Genomic DNA, 22,513 nt, shown 5'->3' with positions numbered 1-22,513 from the left:
CACATGGATGAGTTGTTTTCCAGTATATACACAAGACTACTTGCTGTTTTAATTCACAAGCTTATGGACAGTTGAGTTCTTTCTGCCTTTGACTATGCACGGTGATTCTACCAGTAGTGCTTATTGTACAAGCTGCTATGGAAGCATATCTTTTTCATATCTTTTGCTTGAGACAGCTATCACACTGCATCTACAGTCAAGAAGTAGGAGGGGGCTGGGATCATAAAGAGGTGACTCAGTGGTTAAGAGCGTTTGCTGCTTTTCCAGAGGACCCAGATTTGATTCCCAGCACCCACAAAGTGGCTCACACCATCCGTAACTCCAGTTCTGGAGGACTGACTATTCTCTTCTGGCTTCTGCAGACACTAAGCCTTCATGTAGAAAAAACGCCCATACACAGGCAGAGAGGGATAAAAGCATTTAACCTACTTTCTCCTTTTTCTGCAGTCTAGAATTCCAGCCTTGTAGTGGTGACTGTTTAACTCTTTGTAGAATTGCCAAACTTGTTTTCAAAGTAGCTGTACAGTTTTATGTTCCTGCCATCATTGTATGAGGGTTCTGATATCTGTACCTTTTAACCAAAATTGGGGATTGAACCAGGGTTTCATCCATACTAGGCAAGCACTGTACTACTGAGCCAGTCCAAGACTTTTAATTATTTGGATATGGGCCTTTTGATTTCTGTTATCTTAGGGTATGTAGTTATATTTCATTGCTATTCCCTCCCACACACATGCTTACTGATCTTTTAGACAATCTTTAAAGAAAATACCTGTTAAGATTTTGGTTTCTATTTTTTTGTTTTTGTTTTTTAATTGGGTTGCCTTTTTGGTATTTTGCTGTAAGGGTTCTTTATGTGGGTGCTCCTTAACTTATGATGGGGTTACATATTTAGAAACCTCACTGTATCCTGAAATTCATTTAAACACTTAACTCCCCAGGCATCATAGCTTACTAACACAGTACACAGTTGACTGTCCGTGCAGTCGTGGATCCTATGGTTCCATGGCTGCCCCATTTCACAGAACACAGTAGAGAAGCTGATAACCTGTCAAAGGCTGTAATTAAGAGCTGAAATTATGAGTTTATCCTTGTGAGGGTTTTTTTTGGGGGGGGTGGGTGGGTGGGTCATCTGTACTTCATGGATGCAAATCCCTCTCGTATTGGTTTGGGAATATTTGTCTAATTTTGTATGCTGCCTTTTTATTGTCTCGATACTGCCCTTTGAAGCATAAAAGTTTAAAAATCAAGTTTACTTTTAACTTTTCTTTGGTTCCTTCTACTTTTGGTATTATAACAAAGAATTTATTGTCAAACTCAGGTTATGAAAATATACCCAAGAATTTCCTTTTTTCCTTTCCTTTTTCCCCTTTTATGCACACACACACAACACATTCACACATGCCGTGTGTGCAGTGTCACTGTATAAGACATAGACTTAAAATTGACTTAAAACTTTAAAATAGCTTTAAATTACAAAACATTGAGCACAAAGAATGTATGTTTTCATATATTCTCTTTACCCTCAGCACACCATTTCTGCTCTCGTGTTTTGTAGTTTTAATACAGGGTTTTGTTTTATAGTTCTGACTAGCCTTGAACTTGAGCGCTTCTTCCCTTAGCCTCACAATGCTAGGATTACAGGTATGTGCCACCTCACCCAGTTAATTTACAATTTTGCATTAATGTGGATGTGTATTACCGTCAGTGAACCTTTGTCTCAGGGAAGGATGAGTAGTTATAATTCTTATTTTCTCTGCTTTCACAGATGAAAGCTATCATTCATTGCCATGTCCCAGTCTCACTAGCCAGGTCTGAGTAGTTCTGTCCATTCTTGCTTCACAGTCTTGATCAAATCAAGCAGTTCAGAGGCAGAAATCTTCTCTATCATGCTTTCCCACACGTGCTCATTGTTAGCGCCTTCACCTGCAGCAGAATCAGGACTTTTTTTTTTCTTCTTCTGTACTAAAGGTTGGACCTGAAGGTTATCTTTTATTACTTCTAGTTTGTTTTCTTCCCTTCTCTATTCAGTTCTTCCAGTGTGTTCCACAATTTTTGGATCCTAGCCTGGGAGTTCTTGAACACAGATCTGATGTGTACCCTTTCCTTTTTGGTCCCTCAGAAGTCTTCAGCTATAGGAAATGGCAAACTAGTACCTCTGTGGCATCCTTTCTTTTATATAATTTATCCGTAAAATCAGAGGCTGAAGTAGAGGATGGTAGCCATATGTCTTTTCCCCATCGTAATTTCTTCCTTCTACAAATTAGTTTCTGCGGGGTAGCTAAGCCAGCCTCACTTGCATGTTTTATTATACATAGCAGCAGCTGTACAATTGCCATGGGTAACTGCTTGCTGGCAGTTTTGTCTCATATTTGATATTTTCAAAGAATGTTGCAGATGTTCTAGACCTCGAACAGCTGTTAGAATGTCCCCGTATTCATGAACAGACCATAATCATCAAGCAGACACACTAGACACACTACTACATATATGTAAAAGACAGCCATGTTAGGTTCCTGCAGTAGACACTCCAACCTTAGATAACTCAGCATTAGTTATATGGTTTGCTTCCCAAGGCTACTATAACAACAAGATAGCAAATACCACACAGGGAGAGACTACACCCATGCTGAGACTGCTTGGTGTGTAGCAGTCCAAAGCAAGGGTCATGCAGTTGTTTCTCCCAGATTCACCTGAAAGTATTATCACACCATGTGTTGGGTGTAGACTTGTGCTAACCTTTCCTGGTTGAGACACAAACAAGCATTTACTCCAAATAATGCTCTAGTGACAGTGCAAAGTAGGATTCCACCAAAGTCTAGCTTAGTGAACTGATGGTTAATTTGGCTCGCTTACCGAGTATGGGTTAGCAGTTGCTTCCAGGAGAGTGAGTAACTCTAAAACAACTACATCACTGTGGAGTCCCACCATCATTGATGATGACCTCTTGGGAGCAACTCACAACTATCTATAATTCTAGTTACAGGGGTTTGGATGCCCTCTTCTGGCCTCCACAGGTAGTGCACTCATGTGGTACATATACTTGTAGATAAAACATCCATATACATAAAATGAAAATAAATAAAATAAGTTTTAAAAGAACACGGAAATTTTGGAGTATGCAGAATATAAATACATATTTGGAAGGCTGAATGTGTATTTTGTTTTTATCTTCTAGATATTCATGTATTTACAATGAAGGTGTTATTGTCAAGGTGCTGTTATGTGTAGTATATTGATAGGCAGGCAGCAGATAATTGATTCATTTTCAACATTTGTTATGTCTCGAGATACATTACTTAACTTTGGTTTCATTTTTATTATAAATGGGTTGTGAAGACTACATTTATATCAGTATGAAAATGAATGTGTATAATTACCATGCTTTTTTTCCTTGGTGATCTGGGAATCCAGAAGATAGGTGTTTAATTACTGCTTAACAAAATGATCCTCAGGTTGACAGTATCTTCATTTGTACTTCCTGTCATTTATATATTTCAGATGTCAGGTTGAGATGGTGGCAGAAGAAGGTTTGTGGGTAGACTTTAAGTTTTAGTACTAGGCAACATCAGATAAATGTGATTTGGAAACAGAGCAGCTTTTGTAGATTTAGACATGTTTGGGGTTATTTTTGTTTTTTTGACACAGGCCGCCTTAGCACTCCTGAGTTCCTAATCCTGATTTCTCCCTCCAAGTGATAGAATTATAGGGATGGGGCATCCCACCAAGTTTAGAGTCATAGAAAATTTTACAAGACTGAAGAGTTTTATTACAAGTAAGCATTTTAATGCAAATTACATAAATAGAGTGTGATTTAAGTTGTTTTCTAGTAAACCTCTTTAGAAGGCTTATATTTTGTGAACACATAGTTTATATGTGAACAAATAACGAAATGGTTTTGTTTTCTATTTAATATTTAATTTCATTTGCATATTTGTGTGCCTACGTGATTGTGTAGCCTTATGCATGTAGGAGCCTGTGGAGGTTAGGTGTCAGATCCCGGAAAAGTAATGTTAGATAGTTGTAAGCTACTATGTGGGTGGGTGCTGGGAGCTAAACCCCAGTGCTCTGCAAAAGCAGTTAAGTGCACTCTTTTAAAAAAATTAATTTCATTTATATATTTACTCATTACAATTTATTCACTTTGTTTCACCACTGCAGCCCCCTCTCTTATCTCCTCCCAGTACCACCACCTTCCCTCTTCTCCCCCATGCCCTTTCTCTAGTCCTCTGAGAGAGGAGGTCCTCTTCCCTTTCTATGTGACCCTAGCTTATTAGGTCTCATCAAGGCTGGCTGCATCATCTTCCTCTGTGGCCTGGCAAGGCAGCAACCCTTCAGGGGAAGGTGATCAAAGAGCCTGCCACTGAGTTCATGTCAGAGTCAGCCCCTGTACCCCTTACTAGGGAACCCACTTGGAGACTGAGCAGCTATAGCAGCTCTATTCGTAATAGCCAGAATCTGGAAACAAACTAGATGTCCCTCAACAGAGGAGCAGACACAGAAAGTGTTGTGCATTTATATAATGGAATACTACTCAGCAATTAAAAACAAGGAAATCATGAATTTGTAGGCAAATGGTTGGAACTAAAAAAGATCATCCTGAGTGAGGTATCCCAGAAGCAGAAAGACACATAGAATATATACTCACTTATTAGCAGTAAGTGCTCTTAATCACTGAGCCAATTCTTAAAAATTTTTTTTTGAGATTATGATATAATCATGTTTCCTGACCCTTCCCTCCAAAACCTCCCATAGGCTTATTCCTACATTTCTTCAAATACATGGCTTCTTTTTAAACAAATTGCTATGCATGCAAATATGTATAAGCATATAGATATTTTAAAAATACAATACCTTCAGTTTTGATATTGTTACTTGCATGTTTGTTTTCAGGGCTGACTGTCATTGGACAACCTATTAATTTGCTCTTCCTAAGGGAGGATCAACGCTTCCATTGAGATATAGTTTGAGCTCTCCTTTAAGTAGCAATTTTAAGGGACAATACTATTTGATCATCTTAGGAAATTAGATGACTTTTAAAAACTGTGTGTCTGTCTGACTGTCGGTCTGTCTGTCTTAAGTTTCTATCTGTGGTGATGACCATGATCTAAAACATGTTGGGAGTAGATTTTTCCCTTTACCAGGCTATATCAGTTGTAAATAGCTTTTTGGTTAAGGTTGAGACCTTATGTCTATTTCCACCTCTCATTGTTAATACCCTGTCTTGCTTGAATCTGTGCAGATTTTAATGTGTGTTGCTAGAGCCTCTGTGAGTTCTTATGTATACCAGTACTGCTATATCTGGAAGATACGGTTTTTCTTGGAGTCATACATCACCTCTGGTTTTTTTCAGTCTTTCTGCCTCCCCTTCCTTATAGATTTCTGAGCCTTGAGGAAAAGGATTTGATGAAGATACCCCACTTAGTGGACTGAAGACTCTCTCTCTGCACACTGTCCAGTTATGGGTCTCTGTATTAATTTTTATCTATTGTTAAAAGAAGCTTCTCTGATGTGGGTTGCGTGAGACACTGATTTATGAGTATAGTAGTATCTTATTAGGAATCATTTTATTATTGCCATATACCTTCAGCAGAACAATAATAGTAGATTTTCCCCTAGGCCTGTGACCTATCTAATCTTAGGTTATGTTTTTGGAAGTGTATGTAAATGTTCCTGCTTATAAAGCTTTGGGTAACATGTATATACATACAAGGGCTTAAAAAGTACCAACATAGACATAATGGTAAAATCTCTAGAAATACCTGCTTTGAGTGAGATGTCTGTAACACACCTATGTTATATTGTACTCTGTAGAAAAATACACAGGTTGATATTTCTTGATTCAATTTATTTCAGAATCTTGACAAAACTTCTGGAGGTATCAGATGATCCACAAGTCTTAGCTGTTGCTGCTCATGATGTTGGAGAATATGTCCGGCATTATCCCCGGGGCAAACGGTAAAAGACAAAGACAAATCTATGTTTCATTTTGCTCCCTTGAAATCTTCTAAAGTAATGTTCTTTTCCAAACCAGAGTAGATCAGTAGAGAAACTAATGAAGAATATGAACTCAATTATAAATGAGTACTATAAAAATATAAATACACCTGCATTAATACTTTTGTGTAATTGTCAGTGGAGATTATTAGAAATTTATCATTAACAGTTTTCTTTGTTTTCAAACTTTAATTCTATAGCCATTTTGTGAACACTTCCCTCCCCCCTTTACTCATAGTTAAGGAAATGAATTAGAGGTCATTATTGACTTTGGTTATAAAGCATAGAATTAAATACCGAGTCTGTAAGGGAAAGTTGCAGCAGATACTTAATTATAATAATTCCGCATTTCAAAATATTGAGGTGTGGTTATACAATTAAATGCACTTAGATAAATCAACAACAAAATGGGATGTATTTACTTGCCAGAGTAGAATCTGAAGGTTTTGGTACCTTACTAGGCACACAGTTAACCAGCATGTTTCCAACAGAAGCAGAAACATGGAATGTCTCTGGTGTAGGATGTCAGCAGAAAGTTCTCCAGCTTTCTGTTTGCATTCAGCAATAGAAGTACTTTCTTATCTCAGATGCAGCTTCTGCACTTTTTTTCTGTTGTCTGCATTCTTTTCCTCACAAATAATTTTCCAAGATGTGGAATAATCTTTCATGTTACATCTATTTCACTGCAATCTTAGAAAAGAAAATTGCTTTGCTATCTCATATTTGATGATGCTAGATGGATGTTAGGCTTAACTTATTAAGATAATCACAGCTGCTAAGACATGTCATCATAAAATGGTGGGATTCGTTTTAAGAGTCATTATCAAAGAAATACGCTGTCTTATGTATTGGGGACCCATAAAAAATAAGCAATGGGCATTTTTTGCTGGTTTAATGCAAAGATTCCAAGCAAAGAGCTTGAATTTATGAGGTTTCCAATTCAGAAGAAACAAAAGGAAGGAGAGAGCGAGAGAGTTGGTCACATATTTGATCATGAAGGTCCAGTTTCATATTTCCCTTCAAACATCATTCACCATCTTTTATCTTATATTTTGGTTATTTAACATAGTTTAGGAATGTTGACTGTTACATTTAAAATAAACACTGGTAAAGCTTGCTGTTGACATTATGTCAAACTATACTTCCATTACTTTTTATCATACATCAGTTAGTAGTAGAGAAAGCTGTTAAGTCGTGGTTATCCTCTTGAGGACTGGTTTTGTCCTAGTCTCTGGCACTGCTTCATGGAGCTCTTTTCCAAAACCTACATGAAGTGTTTTTTCTACTTTTGTCCTCAGAAGAAGCTTTCTGTTAGAGACTTGTTAAAATCTCTTAAGTTATTTTATAATATAATGATCCTTTTTCTAGTTATAAGAGAGGCAGAACAATCCTCGAAAGTGTATCTTCTGTGAGGCTTGCGAAATACAAAAGCAGCGCGTAGTGCAGTGCCTTATACCGTGCTCATTATGCTTGTTGTACATGTAACGTGACAGCTTTCCCAAGTATATGATCATTTTCATTATGCGTGGATTCCAAAGTAGGTAATTCGCTTACTTGCAAAAATTACGTCATTTTAAAGTTCATTTAACTAATTACGGCACTTCTGCAGTCATTTATGAGCATATATATTTTTTCATGTTTTCCATGAGCCATGGAAAAATATTGAGTCCTTGATGGACCCATTCCTAGCCAAGGTAAAACAAGGCTGAGTTCTGCCTTCTTGTGCTCCCTTTTCTACTTGAAACAAGTGTTGTTTACATTGTCTGTTTGGTGCCATGCTTGCATCTTGTGTCTGTTTCTTGTTTCTGATTTTTGCTGTTTAAGATAGCTCACCAGTATGGTGCTGAAGTGCTGTGTCGGTTTCTAAGCTCAGGAGACTGTGACACTTGGAGAAAGTGCATGTGTCAGGTGAGCTGCTTTCAGGCTAGAATAACAGCACTTACTGTTGGTTATGTGCTCAGAGCCCAGAGCAAGCCCAGAGAACAGCTTCTCAAAGTATGTGATAAAGGGGCCTTATAGGCAATGTTAAGGTTCTTGGTACCTTTGTTAAACAGCAGAGTCACTGAACTTCTTTAAATGGGGAAAGTGATATTCAGGATTTTGCAAAGATTGCTTTAATGACAAGGAGGAGAGCGGATTGAGCAGGAACAGCCTCTACCATTATTGGCCAAGCAGCATGGCTTAACACACTAAAGGACATAGGCTTTGTGTCTTTGGATCATCACCAATGACTCTGTAATGGATTTATACTTGTTCTCTGTATTTGGCAATTACTGTAAATTACCTGCTTAATGTAATATGTCTGACTAATAGCTGAGCTGAACTGACATAATAACATTTCCAAGTGCAGTGGCTGACATATTGTAAGCACTCAGTGTTTGTTTTGTTGTACTTTTACCTATCCATTCCTGACTGACGCAAGAAGCCTGTGAGGTTATCTTAAAGCACCAAATGCCTTATTGCATTAAGATGTCACATGACACTAGGAAGTAGTAGGCTTAACCCACTGGACAGTACTTGTAGATGAAGAATGGACAGAGAAAGCTATACTCTTGGGCTGGAGTTAAGAGACTGCAAAGCTCTATTTATAATGATATTGTTGTAGATAACAGAGTTCCAAAGCAAGTGGCCACTTTCATGTAATGTTTGTGTCTCTACTAAGTGGACCTTAGGTTGTTGGGGATATGTTGTTAGAAGAGAAAGCAGTGTGATTGTTGTAAGCTGTCTTCTAGATCCTGAAGTTGATGTGTCCTAACTTTATGAGAAAAGAACTTTCTTAAAATTAGGTTTTCCAGGAAATTGACACAAGTGCTCTTTATCTAACTCTGTCCTTTGCTATCTGCTTGTAAACCTCTGTCTATGAGATAATGCAAACACCAGTGGACCTGATATTGATCTTATGAAAATGAATTGGAATTCTGCATTGATTGCATGCCAGAAGTACTGGTAGTAAGTTATACTCAACTACCTAGAATTCTGTGATGTACCTGCATAGATGATAGGTTCAGAATCAGTATCAGTCAGATTGAACACTAGGAATTTAAAGAAAACATATTCAAATCGTTTAGATCTGTTTGTTACTTTTGTATGATGATAAAACACCATGACCAAAGCAACTTATAAAACATTTAATTGGATGCAGTGTTTCAGAGAATTAGAGTTGGTGATGGCATAGGGAAGGCAGGCACCAGCTGAGACCTCACATTCACAAGCTGGAGGCAGAGTACACTGGAAATGGCACGGGTCTTTTGAAACCTTACTCCTGCCCCCAGTGACACATCTTCTAATTTTCCCAGATAGTTTCATCAGCTGCGGATTCATGAACCTGTGGAGACTATTCTCACTCAGCCACTACAGTCTGTAATTCAGTGAGAGTGGTGTAAAGATTTAATGCTAACATACTTGAGTTAGCTACAACTTTTGTTTTGGAAATCCTTTGGGCGTTTGGGTATTTGGAATTTTTTTCACTTGTAACCAGCATCAATTTGAAAGAAATGACATCTTCACCAAGTCTTTTCTGTTCTGCAGGGTTATTGAGCAGCTTGGTGGGAAGCAGCTGGTGATGAACCATATGCACCATGAAGACCAGCAGGTCCGCTACAATGCTCTCCTGGCTGTGCAGAAGCTCATGGTTCACAACTGGTATGCCTTGGCATCTCTGCCCTGCACATTGCTCTACTAGCTCTCACGTGCTTATCCTAAGAGCTCTTATGCAAATACTCCAGTCAGTTATTGATGATTTTAGAAAAAAGTCTACACACATATTGCAGATATAGGTCAAAGGCTTATTTTAAATAGATGTGCTGTATTAATAGTCTTTGGAAAGGTACAGACTATTATACCAAAAAATTACTTCAGCTGTAATTGAAAAGACCATTGTGACAAAAACAAATGCAGGTTCCTTGGAGTTGTGTGGACACAGCTGGACTGCGGAGTCCACTCCAGGTCTGAAGGGTGTGTAAAGTGTTAAAGTTAACCAGACTCCCTTGTACCAGCTCACAGGAAGTCACTGGAAGTTTGTTGACTGACTTCAGTTCTATGGTCATGGTTCACTTATTGCAGTGTTTTGCTTTTGAAGTAACCAGAGTCATACTTTTTTCCTGTCCTTTTATTTTTTTAAAACTGAGATTATTGGTCTTTTTGTATTCTCTCTAAAGACTGAGCATAATGGTGAGCCCTTGGTTTACTATATAGAATAAGTGAAGACTCCCTTTTGGAACAGCTAGTTTCAGCTCTGGGTTGGCTGTTCAACACTTGGGACAGATCACATGGTTGTACCATATTGAAGAGTGTTTTAGCTTGAGACTATTTTTGTTAAAGTACAAGGAATAAATATAAATTTCCTATACCTGACAGGAACGTGATCAGTATTTCCAAAGGAAAGAATTAATGGTACTTTAGAATGGGTCAAATACTTTACAGGTATGCTGCTGTGTATACCTTGTGTATACAGTCCTGTTAGTAAGCAGTTTTCTCATAGATACATCTATGCATGCCTAAAACAATGTCTTTTTGAGTGTTTGCCTTGTTCCAGTTAAGTGCTGGGCTGAAGATAGAATAGAAGTGGGTGTACTTTACATAGATCAATTAGACAAGTTCTCTGAATAGGCCAAAACATGTTGAGGTGACAGTGGTAAGGAGCCAGCTGTGCAGCCTGATTTTGAGGGTTAGTTAGTATTTCAGAAGTAAGGAATAAGAGGAAATAGAGGAAGAAGAAATGATAATGTTTTTTTAAAAGCAACACATAGAGAAAGGTTTAGGACCTGGATGGTACTGAGATATTGGGGGGAGATACTGGGTGCTGAAAATATTCCTCCGGGCACAGACAGCTCCTGCAATAGAAAACTGTGGTGCTTTATGTTTTGTTAAGGCTGACTGAGGAAGTGACTTGAAGGTACATAGTAAGTGCCAACGAGTATCCATCTAGGGTACAGTGCAGAGTACCTTGTAGTGTGTGCTGTTTTTTGAGGCTTGCATGAATTAAAGCCATTGAAAAGTGTTTTTCTTTAAAGGTTAATTCATTTTATGTATGAGTGTTTTGCCTGTACATATGTGTATGCAGTGCCCGTAGAGTTCAGAACAGGGTATCAGAGCTGGAGCTTCAGAGGGTTGTGAACTGCTGTGTGGGTCCTGGGAACCCAGCTTGAGTCCTCTGGAACAGGATCCCGTGCCCTTTCACTGGGGAACCATTTCTAGAGCCTGTTTGTTTTCCCGAGACAGGCCTCAATAGGTAACCCTGGCTGGCCTGGTGCTCAGTTTGTAAATCAGGCTGACTTTGAACTTACAGAGATCTACCTTGCTTCACAGGTGCTGGGATTAAAAGCATGTGTTACCACACCTGACCTCATTGAAAGGTTTTTAAATTGGGGAATGGCATGATTGACTTTATTAAAAAAAAAAAAAAATCTCTTTGACTCTTTTGTGGACAGTGGATCTTACCAGTCTAAGTTTGAGAGCAAGAAGGTTGTTTGGATTTCTTTAGCTACTAGATCCAGTGCCAGCAGTGGACAGTGTTCTGAAATGTCTGTTTCCTGACTTGCGCAAGAAGAATGTGAGCAAAGCACAGAGCCCTTTAGAGTGGCTTTGGATCCAAACAGTAGCTGGACAAAACTTTGGGTGTCACAGAAATGCAGACACTGTCACAGGTTTCCTCTCCTAGAAACACTGTTTTTTTTTGAGTTATGGTTTTCAACGTAAGTCAGTAGTTTGAGAGTTTAATATCTTGTGGCTAGTTTGTTGTATCTCGTAAGGAATTAGTTTGACAAATGTTCACATTTAATACAGTTGGAGGCTATTGTGACTGTGAACTTAAATTTATTTTCTACATGTTTTTCTAAAGTTTCTGTAAAAATAAGTTTTAATTTTTCCCCTTTTAGAAACTGTGTCATAGTGCAACTCCCATTTTATTAATTAAACAAAACAACTTTAAAAAAATTGTCTTCCCATTAAATGTGCTCAGACACAGTGGGTTTTTCTGTTTTGGGGTGGGGGCAGGGTGCTGTTTGTGTAAGTGTTTATTCCTGGCATCATTTAAAGAAAAGTATATGCAACTGGATGTCGATGTTATTCTTTGCTAGTGGGAAAAAATTTGGGTTGAGGATTTCTGTGGTTACATGATCATACGTTGAAGGTATTTTCTCCCTTGTGTCCTGTATGCCATTCATGCCTGATTTATATTTGTGACTCTAGATAGACAGTGGCTTGTATCTCATAAACTAGCTGGTGGGAATACCTCCTTTTTTCTCCTTCCCTAGTATATGACAGTTTATTTTTACTTTGGTAACTCGGAGGTTAGTGTTAGTATTTTCCTTTACCTTTTTTTTTTTTTTAAGATTTATTTATTTATACAGTATTCTGCCTGCATGTGTACCTGCAAGGCAGCAGAGGGCACCATATCTCATTATAGATGGTTATGAGCCACCATGTGGTTGTTGGGAATTGAACTCAGGACCTTTGGAAGAACAGCCAGTGCTCTTAACTTCTGCGCCATCTCTCCAGTACCTCCTTTACCTTCTTTATAAACTGATTTTTATAGGAAGATTAGAATTCAGTTGTGACCTTTATGTTTTGATGCAGCTTTTTCATTTTCACAGATATTTGTACCAGAAAATGAAAATTATACAATGGTAATTTATTACTCTGTATTTATTACTAGAGTAATAAATTTATTACTAGAGTATCACATGAAATGTGAGCCTTCTGCAAGCCTCTCTTCAGGGGAAGAGCAGTCTGGATGCCCGTGTTGCTTGTCTGTATGCAACATGGTTATAGCTGCTGGTGTTGGCTGCCTTTCTGTTTACCTAAAAAGGAGTAAAGGGCTGCTTTGGTGTTTTTTGAGTCAGAATTTCACTCTGTAATTCAGGATAGTCTGAAACTTAGTATGTAGCCCAGGCAAGTTAGCCATGCACTTAACTGCTGTTCTGGTTCCATTTCCAAGTACTAGGATTGCAGGTATAAGCTCTCATGGCGGGTAGGTTTTTTGGGGTGTGTGTTTGGTTTTGCTTTCTTTCTTTCTTTCTTTCTTTCTTTCTTTCTTTCTTTCTTTCTTTCTTTCTCTCTTCCTTTCTTCCTTTTTTTTTCTCTCTCTTTCTTTCTTTAAAAAACTTCACTGAAATAGGCCCTGGGGTTCTATATGTGCTTATTAATTTCATATTGTGATATTCTCTGGGAATTGTTTACATTTATACCAAGGAAAAACTTTGTTTCTATAATAAATTTAAATTTTTGAAGTATAATTTCAAGCTTTAAATTAAAGTGTAGATTAGATATTTATAAAATCATAGGAATAGGCCGATCATGAGTATTGATTTAGTCTGTTTTAAGAAGTTAAACTATAAGTCTTTTAAAAATATAGATTTAGATTTGAGTTTATATAAGATGGAGTCTAGAATTATACACCATGTGAAAATACTTAATGTTTTTCAATGTTTTAATTCACTTCACAGTTATCTCTTTGAAAGTCTTAGAAAGGCTATTATTTTTCTCCTTCCATCTGACATCTGTATGGAGTGGAGTAATGCGTTCCAGGACCCCAGTGTAGGTGGGGTAAGGAGGATGTGTCCTTGGCTGAGGAGAAGGTGGTTGGTGTACATGAAGCCTCGGCTCAGGAGGTCTGGTACAGGCCGTTCTCCTAGCTGAGACCTAGCGCCTCATTATTCCCTCTCCACAGTTGCCTTCTTTTTTTCAAAGCTTTTAAAAGAATCTTTTATTTTTAATATGTGCATTACAGGAAACAAAACACAAGAATGCAAGAACTAAGTCACCCAATCACAAGCAGCTCAGCTCGGTGTGTACTGCTAGATCATGCAAGTGTACATACACTTAGGTAACTGAGATTATACAGGCAGTACCGTGCTTCCCCCACATCATGAAAATTCAACAACTAAAACTATGACACTACACGAGTATTTTGATAACCAAGAATACACCACGCCATCTCAATCTGTCAAGACAAAATTATAATCCTGGCTTCCTTGGCTATAAAAAAATTCAGAGGCGACAAAAATGGCAGCAGGCCTTTAGCTAGATGTACTGGTGAGGTTACTGCATTCCTCACTGCTCAGCTTACGAGGAAACACAAAGCAATAGCGCACACTAAGTTGAGCATTCCTAAATTCATCATCAGATCTATATACTAACGTACGAGGAAGAAGGGGTGTTCCTGCTCAATACATGTATTCCCGTGGAGCAGCTGGAAGACGCACCTATGGCAGGGGCTCTCTGGAGGCCTGTCTCAGCACAGCACTGCAGCTCTCGCCCGTGAGCCTCCCTCTGCCTCTCCAGTCAGTGTAGCAACCTGAATTACCTCACACTGTCCAGACATGGCTTAGCAATTCTGTGTTGAAGAGCAACCTTTTCTGTCAATTCTTCCATATTCACTAGCTATACTTTTAACCGTATGCCCTCCTTTAGGACACTTAAAAAGTTCAGATGTGGAATAAACTCCATGCACAAAAACCACAAGTATTTTACCAGAAATGCACACGTGGACCCCTAGGTTCAGCTACAGAACGTCCTCTGGACGTGGTAAGGGGATTAAAAAAGGCCAGAAGACAGCCTGCCCAAAAGGCTAGCAGGTTATTCAGTGATTGTTTTGATTCTTCTGACATCCTTTGGGCACTGGGGCTTACCCCCTAACACCTGGCAACATTAGCTGAGATGCAAACCTAAGCAATGGCTAGCCGACCTGGACCAACAGGAACAGTGTCTTTTGCTGAGCACTGTTCTCTCCCCTTGCCTATCACCACCACCCGCTAAAAGCATATGCTCACCAAGTTTAACAACTCCATTTCCCCAGTGTAACCATTCCTATGAAATAACAACACAACTTTAAGGAGATGTTAGCCTCTATTTTTACCATGTTGTGCATTTTTTACATTTATGAGTTAGTGTGGGCATGTGAGCACTTGTATGCCACTGTACTAGTGTGGAGGCTAAAAGGTTTATGAATCGGTTTTCTCCTATCATGTGGATCATGGAGATCACACTCTGGTCACGAGCTTGTGGGCGAGCGCCTTTACCTGCTAAGCCACCCTACCAGTTCATCATGCACATTTTCCTACTGTTTTGAGACAAAGCCTATGTAGCCCTGGCTGGCCTGGAACTCAGAGATCCACCTTCCTCAGCCTAGAATTAAAGCCATGTGTTACCAGAGTCTGTTTTATACTTAAAGTGTAAGCATGACATGCTTCCAACAAACACTTCGTTTCCCCAGTATATGTACAGTGCAGTGAATAAGCTGCCCACAGACAAAGGCTTAGTTAGAAACTGCTTCTAAACAGCAACATTCTGGTCTAGACACCCTTCCGTTTCTCTCAACCCAATGGTCAGGTTATGAAACTCATGTTTTTGTGGAAATATTAACAATTCCACTTCCTAAGCGGTTTTTTGTTTGTTTGTTTTGTTTTTTCAAGACAGGGTTTCTCTGTGTAGCCTTGGCTGACCCAAGTGTTTTTAAGAAGAGTACTTTTCCTACAAACTTTAACACAATTTAAAAACATGTCTTTTCACTAATTCTACTTTGTTCCACACCAGCAGCCTCTTCATCTAGGAAGACTAGGTGCTGCATACTTGGACTTGTCTGTCTTTTGTATACACTATACACTGCAGAATAAGATGCACAGATATAAGGAGCAGTGGCTAATCTTGTGTTACCAAGTTCACATTAGTGTTAGGCCCTTCATACATTTCTTTCTTCCTGACTCCCAAACCAGTGCAAGACTGTATTGTTCAGAAGTGGTTTTATCATTCTGTTTTTAAGAGATAGCACTTACCATGAGTTTAACAAAGAACCTATGACATGTACCATTTATTATGCCTACCTTTAACATACTTTGTGCACTTCTAAACACCTAGGAGGACTAGATGTTTCAGATGAGGACATAAATTTGTCCCCTATATACATAGTAGTGTTGAAACCACATACATGTAACAATGGTTACATCTCAAAGTGTCTTCTCATGAGAGCATTCTGGTCTCCAATCTCCTTTTCTTCAGCCCCTCTCCTGCATCACGTGACACAGGCACCTGCCACTTGGATGATACACTTTTACAACTCTTCAGAAGACAACCTTGCTATGAATTTTAACACAAGAGTATGCAGTATGTGTGAGTTTACTAACTCTACTTTTGTTATATATTGGCAACCTTTTTAATAGCTAGAGACTGTATATCAGAGGACTCCGTCCAGTATGTACAATATATACAGAATAGCTAAATTAAGTGAGATGCATACAGCGTACAGGGTGGTAGGTAAGCTGAACAGTCTAGCACACTGATGGACTCTTGCAGTTTCTTCCCGCCCACCTCCTCAGTCCACTGAGCAAGCACAGCTGGCACACTGTTCTCAGAGGTGGGCTAACATTTCTATTTCCAAACACAGTATTTTTCTAATTAAAAAAAAAAACAAAACTGCACAAATATTATTATTCTACTACTTCTACCCTTAAATGTATCAAGCACTTTCAAATATCTAGAAAGACTAGGTGTTTCATGTAAGAACTTAGCACATGGCACTGGTAAATAAAACTATATGCAAAGCAATGGTTATTATCTGAGCTATCTTCTAAATATAACCATTTGGGCTTTGACCCACATTCTTCCCCCTTCTCTCTGCCATGAAACCAGTAGACAAATATAGGTATATGTAATGCTTAGAAATAGCTGAACAAATTCCTATCCCCAAGTCATTTACAGAATAATGTTTTCTGGGAATTTTAACAATGGACACCATGTGCTAATTTTACTACTTTGTCATACATTGGCAACCTCTTTAACATCTAGAGGCTAGATGTTGAAAATTTTAGACCTATTTGTCCATTATATACACTACACACACAGCAAAACGAAATGCAAATATACAGAAATGGCATCTGACAAGGTCCCATATAAACACGCTGCTACATGACCTTTGCTACCTCCCAGCTCCTCCTCCAAACCACTGCTCAGAGGGCTCATAGTTCCACTCCCAGAAGACAGTCCTTCATGAATTTTAGCAAAAAGATATTTACAAAGTGATATTCATTTAACATAGGTTGGGCACTTATAAACATCTAGATAGCCCAAGTAAGGACTGTTGTCCACTATGTACATAGCAGTCCAGTAAACGGCACACTTGGAACAAGAGTAATTAAAAAAAATTAGCACAAGAAGTACAAAATGTTTTGTTCTACTAACCCTACTTTGTCATACACTGGCAACCTCTTTAACATGTAGGGTGGCTAGATGCTGTAAATTAGGACTTCTTTGTCCTTTATATATACTATGTACAGAGCAAAGTCAAACAAAATGGGAAATGGTACGTTCTCCACACATAAGAGCACAGTGGCTTAGAGCTCTGCATTTCCTTTTTCTGGGAACCAGGGCACAAACACAATGTCAACTCAGGAGAGGTTTAGTTAATGCCTCCCTAAACAACTATTTCAAATGAATCCTAACCAAAAAAACATATTTACATAATGTTTTACTACTACTTATAAAATATGTCAGGCACTTCAAAGCTTCTAGGAAGACATTTCCAAAAAAAAAAAAATACTTGGCATTTCAAACACAAACACAGGGTGTGGTTAAGAAAGGAGGAATAAAATGCATACACAATACAATAGTTAGAATAAAAAAAAAAAAAGGCTCCGGACCTCTTCCTCCTCCTGCTGGGTCCCCTAACCTACTGAACAAACATGGCAGAGTGTCGCTCCTGTGGTCTTAGTAGAGGCGGCCTAAACAATTCCATTTCAGTCATTCAAAGTCACTTCTAGAAGACATGCCTACTATTTTATTTATGTATTTATTTATTTTAAAGATGACTGGATGACTGGATCCACTCTTGATTTCCTAAGTGTATTTTACCCTGTGTCGGCAATCTGCACAGCTAGATGTCCAGATTTAGCCAAAAGTCTTTATAAAAATGTCAGAGGAAGGTTGAGAGCAGCTTTTTTATGTTATACACTGCCCTTCTATGGCGGTGGGTAAATCTTCCCCAGTGTTTCCCACTGGCCGCATGTGGCTGTCCCATCCTGGCTTCTCCAAGGTGGAAGGAGGACCCTGAGGCCCTAGGATAGTTTCCCCCGCTGCTATATGGGTCTCTGCCCACCTTACTCCAGGCCTCCGAGGCCTCTTTTCCCTCGGGTCTGAGGGCTCATCCATGGGGCAGTGCCCTCCCAGCAGTGGCCCAGTGTTCCTGATGTTCCTTTGCAGACCCTCCAGCTCAGGCTGCAGAGGGCCCGAAGGGCCAACCTTGGTCTTCCAGTGGCCGCCATTCTTTTCGCCATGCCATGCCTGCCGCCACCCCGAGATGTTCTCAAAGGCCTGTTTGGGGCTTCTTCATGGTCCCAATGGAGTCCAGGAGGCTTCACTCAGGTCACCACAATCGTTGCACTTCCCTTGGCTGGGAAAGGGTTGCCGAAGGATGGAGGCTTGGCCATGTCAGTGGTCTTGGACTCCCGGTGTACGCTGGACTAGGACTGAGTCTACTCATCCAGAATAGGCCAGAGGCCTTTGGGGGTCGGGAGGCAGGAGGCTACATTCTGAAGCTTGCCGCATTCTCTGCCAGAACTGACTTGGCAGTTCTCCACAGTTGCATTCTTGATGCCCACTTTGTTCTTTTCAGTAGTGGTGAGTTACAGAGATGTGGCAGAAATACATAAAGGATAAACATTGATTCTAGGGAATTTTAGGATGTACTGCTGTTAATACTTCCAGTTTAACATCATAAAATGTCATCGTTTTTCTCCTACAGAATGATTTTAAGTGTACTCCTCTAATTCAGAAGCAACAGTGTGTGCATGTGGACAGCTCAGGGCTTCAGGGAAGAAACACTGAATTTGAAGGTAGAGGATCTCCTGTAGAATTTTCTGTATGTGTTTCTAGATTATCTTCTAGTCTTGGGTCAAGCAGAATAAATTCTGAGTTGTTCCCCATTTTAGATAATTTATACATGTAGGAAGATTAATATAACAAAAATTCACCAAGCCAAGGCCTTTATTTTCCTATGATTATGTTGTTAGAACATTTTAAGTTATTATCTAAGTGTATAGCCATAAAGATAGTGGGTAGAATGGGTGCATATGAACTGAAAAGGGAGAAATCTTTAGATACTTGAATCACATTACCAAAGGATTCCATAGGATATCTTTAGGAATAAATATTTATTCTTTGATAATTTATGTATATGTATGACGTATTTTAATTGTATTCATCCTTGCATTCTCCTTTTTTATTTCCCATCCACTTCTTCTGAAATCATTCTTTTTCCTGACACACCCATGTGACTTTTAGTAAAAATATTGAAACACTTCCAGATTTAACAATTTTTAGAATTAATTTAGAAACTATCTGCTCTTTTTGGGTACCTAGAGTTTTCTATGTTACCTTTTTAAAAAAAATTTTTTATTTATTACAATTTTTTCACTTTGTATCCCACCTGTAGCCCCACCCGCATTCCCTCCCAAACCCACCCTTCCTGTCTCCCTCCCTCATCTCCTTTCATGCCCCTTCCCCAGTTCACTGACAGTGGAGGACCTCCTCCCCTTCCATCTGACCCTAGCTTATGAGGTCTCATCAGGACTCTCTTTCATAATCTTTCTCTGTGGCCTGGTCAGGCTGTTCCCCTCCCCAGGGGAAGGTGATCAAAGAACCAGCCACTGAGTTCATGTCAGAAACAGCCCCTATTCCCCTTATTAGGGTAACCATTTGGAGACTGAGCTGCCACCGGCTACCTCTGTGCAGGGGGTTCAGGTTATCTCCATGAGTCCTTGGTTGGAGTATCAGTCTCAGAAAAGACCCCTAGGCCCAGATTTTTTGGTTCTGTTGTTCTCCTTGTGGAGTTCCAGACTCTTCTAGGTCTTTCTATCTACCCCTGCTTTCATAAGATTCCTTGGACTCTGCCCAAAGTTTGGCTATGAGTCTCAGCATGTTTTGATACCTTGCGGGATAGAGTCTTTCAGAGGTCCTCTGTGGGTAGGCTCCTGTCTTGTTCCTTATTTTCACCTTCTTCCAATGTCTATCCCCTTTGCCTTTCTGAATGAACATTGAGAATCTTACCCAGGGTCCTCCTCCTTGCTTAGCTTCTTTAGGGGCACAGAATTTTGTTGGTTTACCCTATATTATATGTCTAGTATCACTTCTAAGTGAGTATATACCCTATGTGTCATTCTGCTTTTGGGATAGCTCACTCAGGATGTTCTTTTCTAGTTCCCACCATTTGCCTGCAAATTTAATGATTTCCTTGTTTTTAATTGCTGAGTAGTATTCCATTGTGTAAGTGTACCATAGTTTCTGTATCCATTCCTCAACTGACTGACATCTGAGTTGTTTCCAGATTCTGGCTATTACAAATAAAGCTGCTATGACCATGGTTGAGCAAGTGTCCTTTTTCTATACGTGAGCATATTTTGGATATATGCCTAGGAGTGGTATAGCTGGATCTTGAGGTAGCAGTATTCCTAATTGTCTGAGAAAGTGCCAGATTGATTTCCAAAGTGGTTGTACAAGTTTACATTCCCACCAGCATTGGAGGAGGGTTCTCCTTTGTCCAAATCCTCTCCAGCATGTTTCACTTGAGTTCTTGATCTTAGCCATTCTTATGGGTATAAGGTGAAATCTCAGGGTCATTTTGATTTGCATTTCCCTTATGACTAAAGACGTTGAACATTTCTTTAAGAGTTTCTCTGCCATTTGATACTCCTCTATTGAGAATTCTCTGTGTAGCTCCGTACCTCACTTTTTATTTGGATTACTTGATTTGTTACTGTTTAACTTCGTTAGTACTTTATATATTCTGGATATTAGCCCTCTGTCAGATATAGGGTTAGTGAAGAGCCTTTCCCAGTCTGTAGGCTGTTATTTGGTTCTGATGACCCTGTCCTTTGCTTTACAGAAGCTTTTCAGTTTCATGAGGTCCCATTTATTGATTGTTGTTCTTAGAGCCTGTGCTATTGGTGTTCTGTTCAGGAAGTTGTCTCCTGTACAGATGAGCTCAAGGCTCTTCTCCACTTTTTCTTCTAAGTCCAGCACGATTTGTTGAAGATGCTTTCTTTTTTCCATGGTATGGTTTTGGCTTCTTTGTCAAAGATCAGGTGTCAGTAAGTGTGTGGGTTTATTTTTGGGTCTTCTGCTTGATTCCATTGATCCACCAGTCGGTTTCTATGCCAGTACCATACAGTTTTTACTACTGTTGCTCTATAGTATAGCTTGAGATCAGGGATGGAGATACCTCCAGAAGATCTTTTATTTTATAGGACTGTTTTAGCAATTCTGGGTTATTTGTTATTCCATATAAAGTTGTGAATTTTTCTTTCAAGGTCTGTAAAGAATTATGTTGGTAACTTGATGTGAATTTAATTGAATCCGTAGATTGCTTTTGGTAAAATGGCCATTTTTACTATGTTTATCCTGCTAAGCCATGAGCACAAGAGATCTTTCCACCTTCTGATATCTTCTATTTCTTTCTTCAGAGACTTGACTTTTTTTTTGATACAAGGCTTTGACTTCCTTGGTTAGAGTTACAGCAAGGTACTTTATGTCCTTTGTGGCTATTGTGAAGGGTGTGTTGTATCCCTAATTTCTTTCTCAGCCATTTGTCCTCTGTGTACAGGAGGTCTACTGATTTTTTTGAGTTAATTTTGTATCCAGCTAGGTTGCTGAAGGTGTTTATCAGCTGTAGGAGTTCCGTGGTAGAATTTTTAGGGTCACTCATGTATACTATCATATTATCTTCAAATAGGATACTTTGACTTCTTCCTTTCCAAACTGAATCCCCTTGATCTCCTTTATTTGTCTTATTTCTCTGTCAAGGACTTCAAGTACTACGTTGAAGAGATATGGAGAGAGTGAGCAGCCTTGCCTTGTCTCTGATTTCAGTGGGATTGATTTAAGTTTCTGTCCATTTAGGTTGATGTTGGCTATAAGCTTGCTGTATATTGCCTTTACTATGTTTAGATAAGTGCCTTTCATCCCTGATCTCTCTAGGACTTTAAATACGAATGGGTGTTGGATTTTGTCAAATGCTTTTATGGCATCTAAGGAGATGATCATGTGTTTTGTTTTGTTTTGTTTTGTTTTCCTTTTAGTTTATATGGTGGATTACATTCATGGATTTTCGTATATTGAACCACCCCTGCCTACCTGGGATAAAGCCTACTTGGTTATACTGGATGATATCTTTGATATGTTCTTGGATTTGGTTTGCAAGTATTTTGTTGAGGTTTTTTTGCATCAATGTTCATAGGGAGATTGGCCTAAAATTCTCTTTCCTTTTGTGAGGTTTAGGTACTAAGGTGACTGTGGCCTCATGGAATGAGTTTGGTAGTGTTCCTTCTGTTTCTATTTTGTGGAATAGTTTGAAGAGTATTGGTGATAGCTCTTCTTTGAAAGTCTCCTAGAATTCTGTGCTGAAACCATCTGGCCCTGGGCTTTTTTTTGGAAGGGAGACTTTTGATGACAGCTTCTTTTTCCTAAAGGGATATAGGACTGTTTAATTCATTTACCTGGTCTTGATTCAGCCTTGGTAAGTGGAATTGAT

General features: G+C 39.1%; 1 protein-coding gene across 4 annotated transcripts in view; it reads left to right on the top strand.

Moving 5' to 3' along the window:
- Positions 1–22,513, top strand: part of Atp6v1h (ATPase H+ transporting V1 subunit H) — a 92,874-nt gene that overhangs the window by 57,091 nt on the left and 13,270 nt on the right. For all 4 annotated transcript variants that reach the window (XM_060385916.1, XM_060385913.1, XM_060385914.1 and 1 more), the window contains 2 exons: positions 5,857–5,958; positions 9,526–9,639. In XM_060385916.1, the coding sequence (XP_060241899.1) occupies positions 5,857–5,958; positions 9,526–9,639 (216 nt within the window). The remainder of the gene's footprint in view (positions 1–5,856; positions 5,959–9,525; positions 9,640–22,513) is intronic.

Source organism: Meriones unguiculatus, chromosome 6, assembly GCF_030254825.1.
Source record: "Meriones unguiculatus strain TT.TT164.6M chromosome 6, Bangor_MerUng_6.1, whole genome shotgun sequence".
NCBI lineage: Eukaryota > Metazoa > Chordata > Mammalia > Rodentia > Muridae > Meriones > Meriones unguiculatus.
This window is presented reverse-complemented; position numbering and strand designations above follow the sequence as displayed.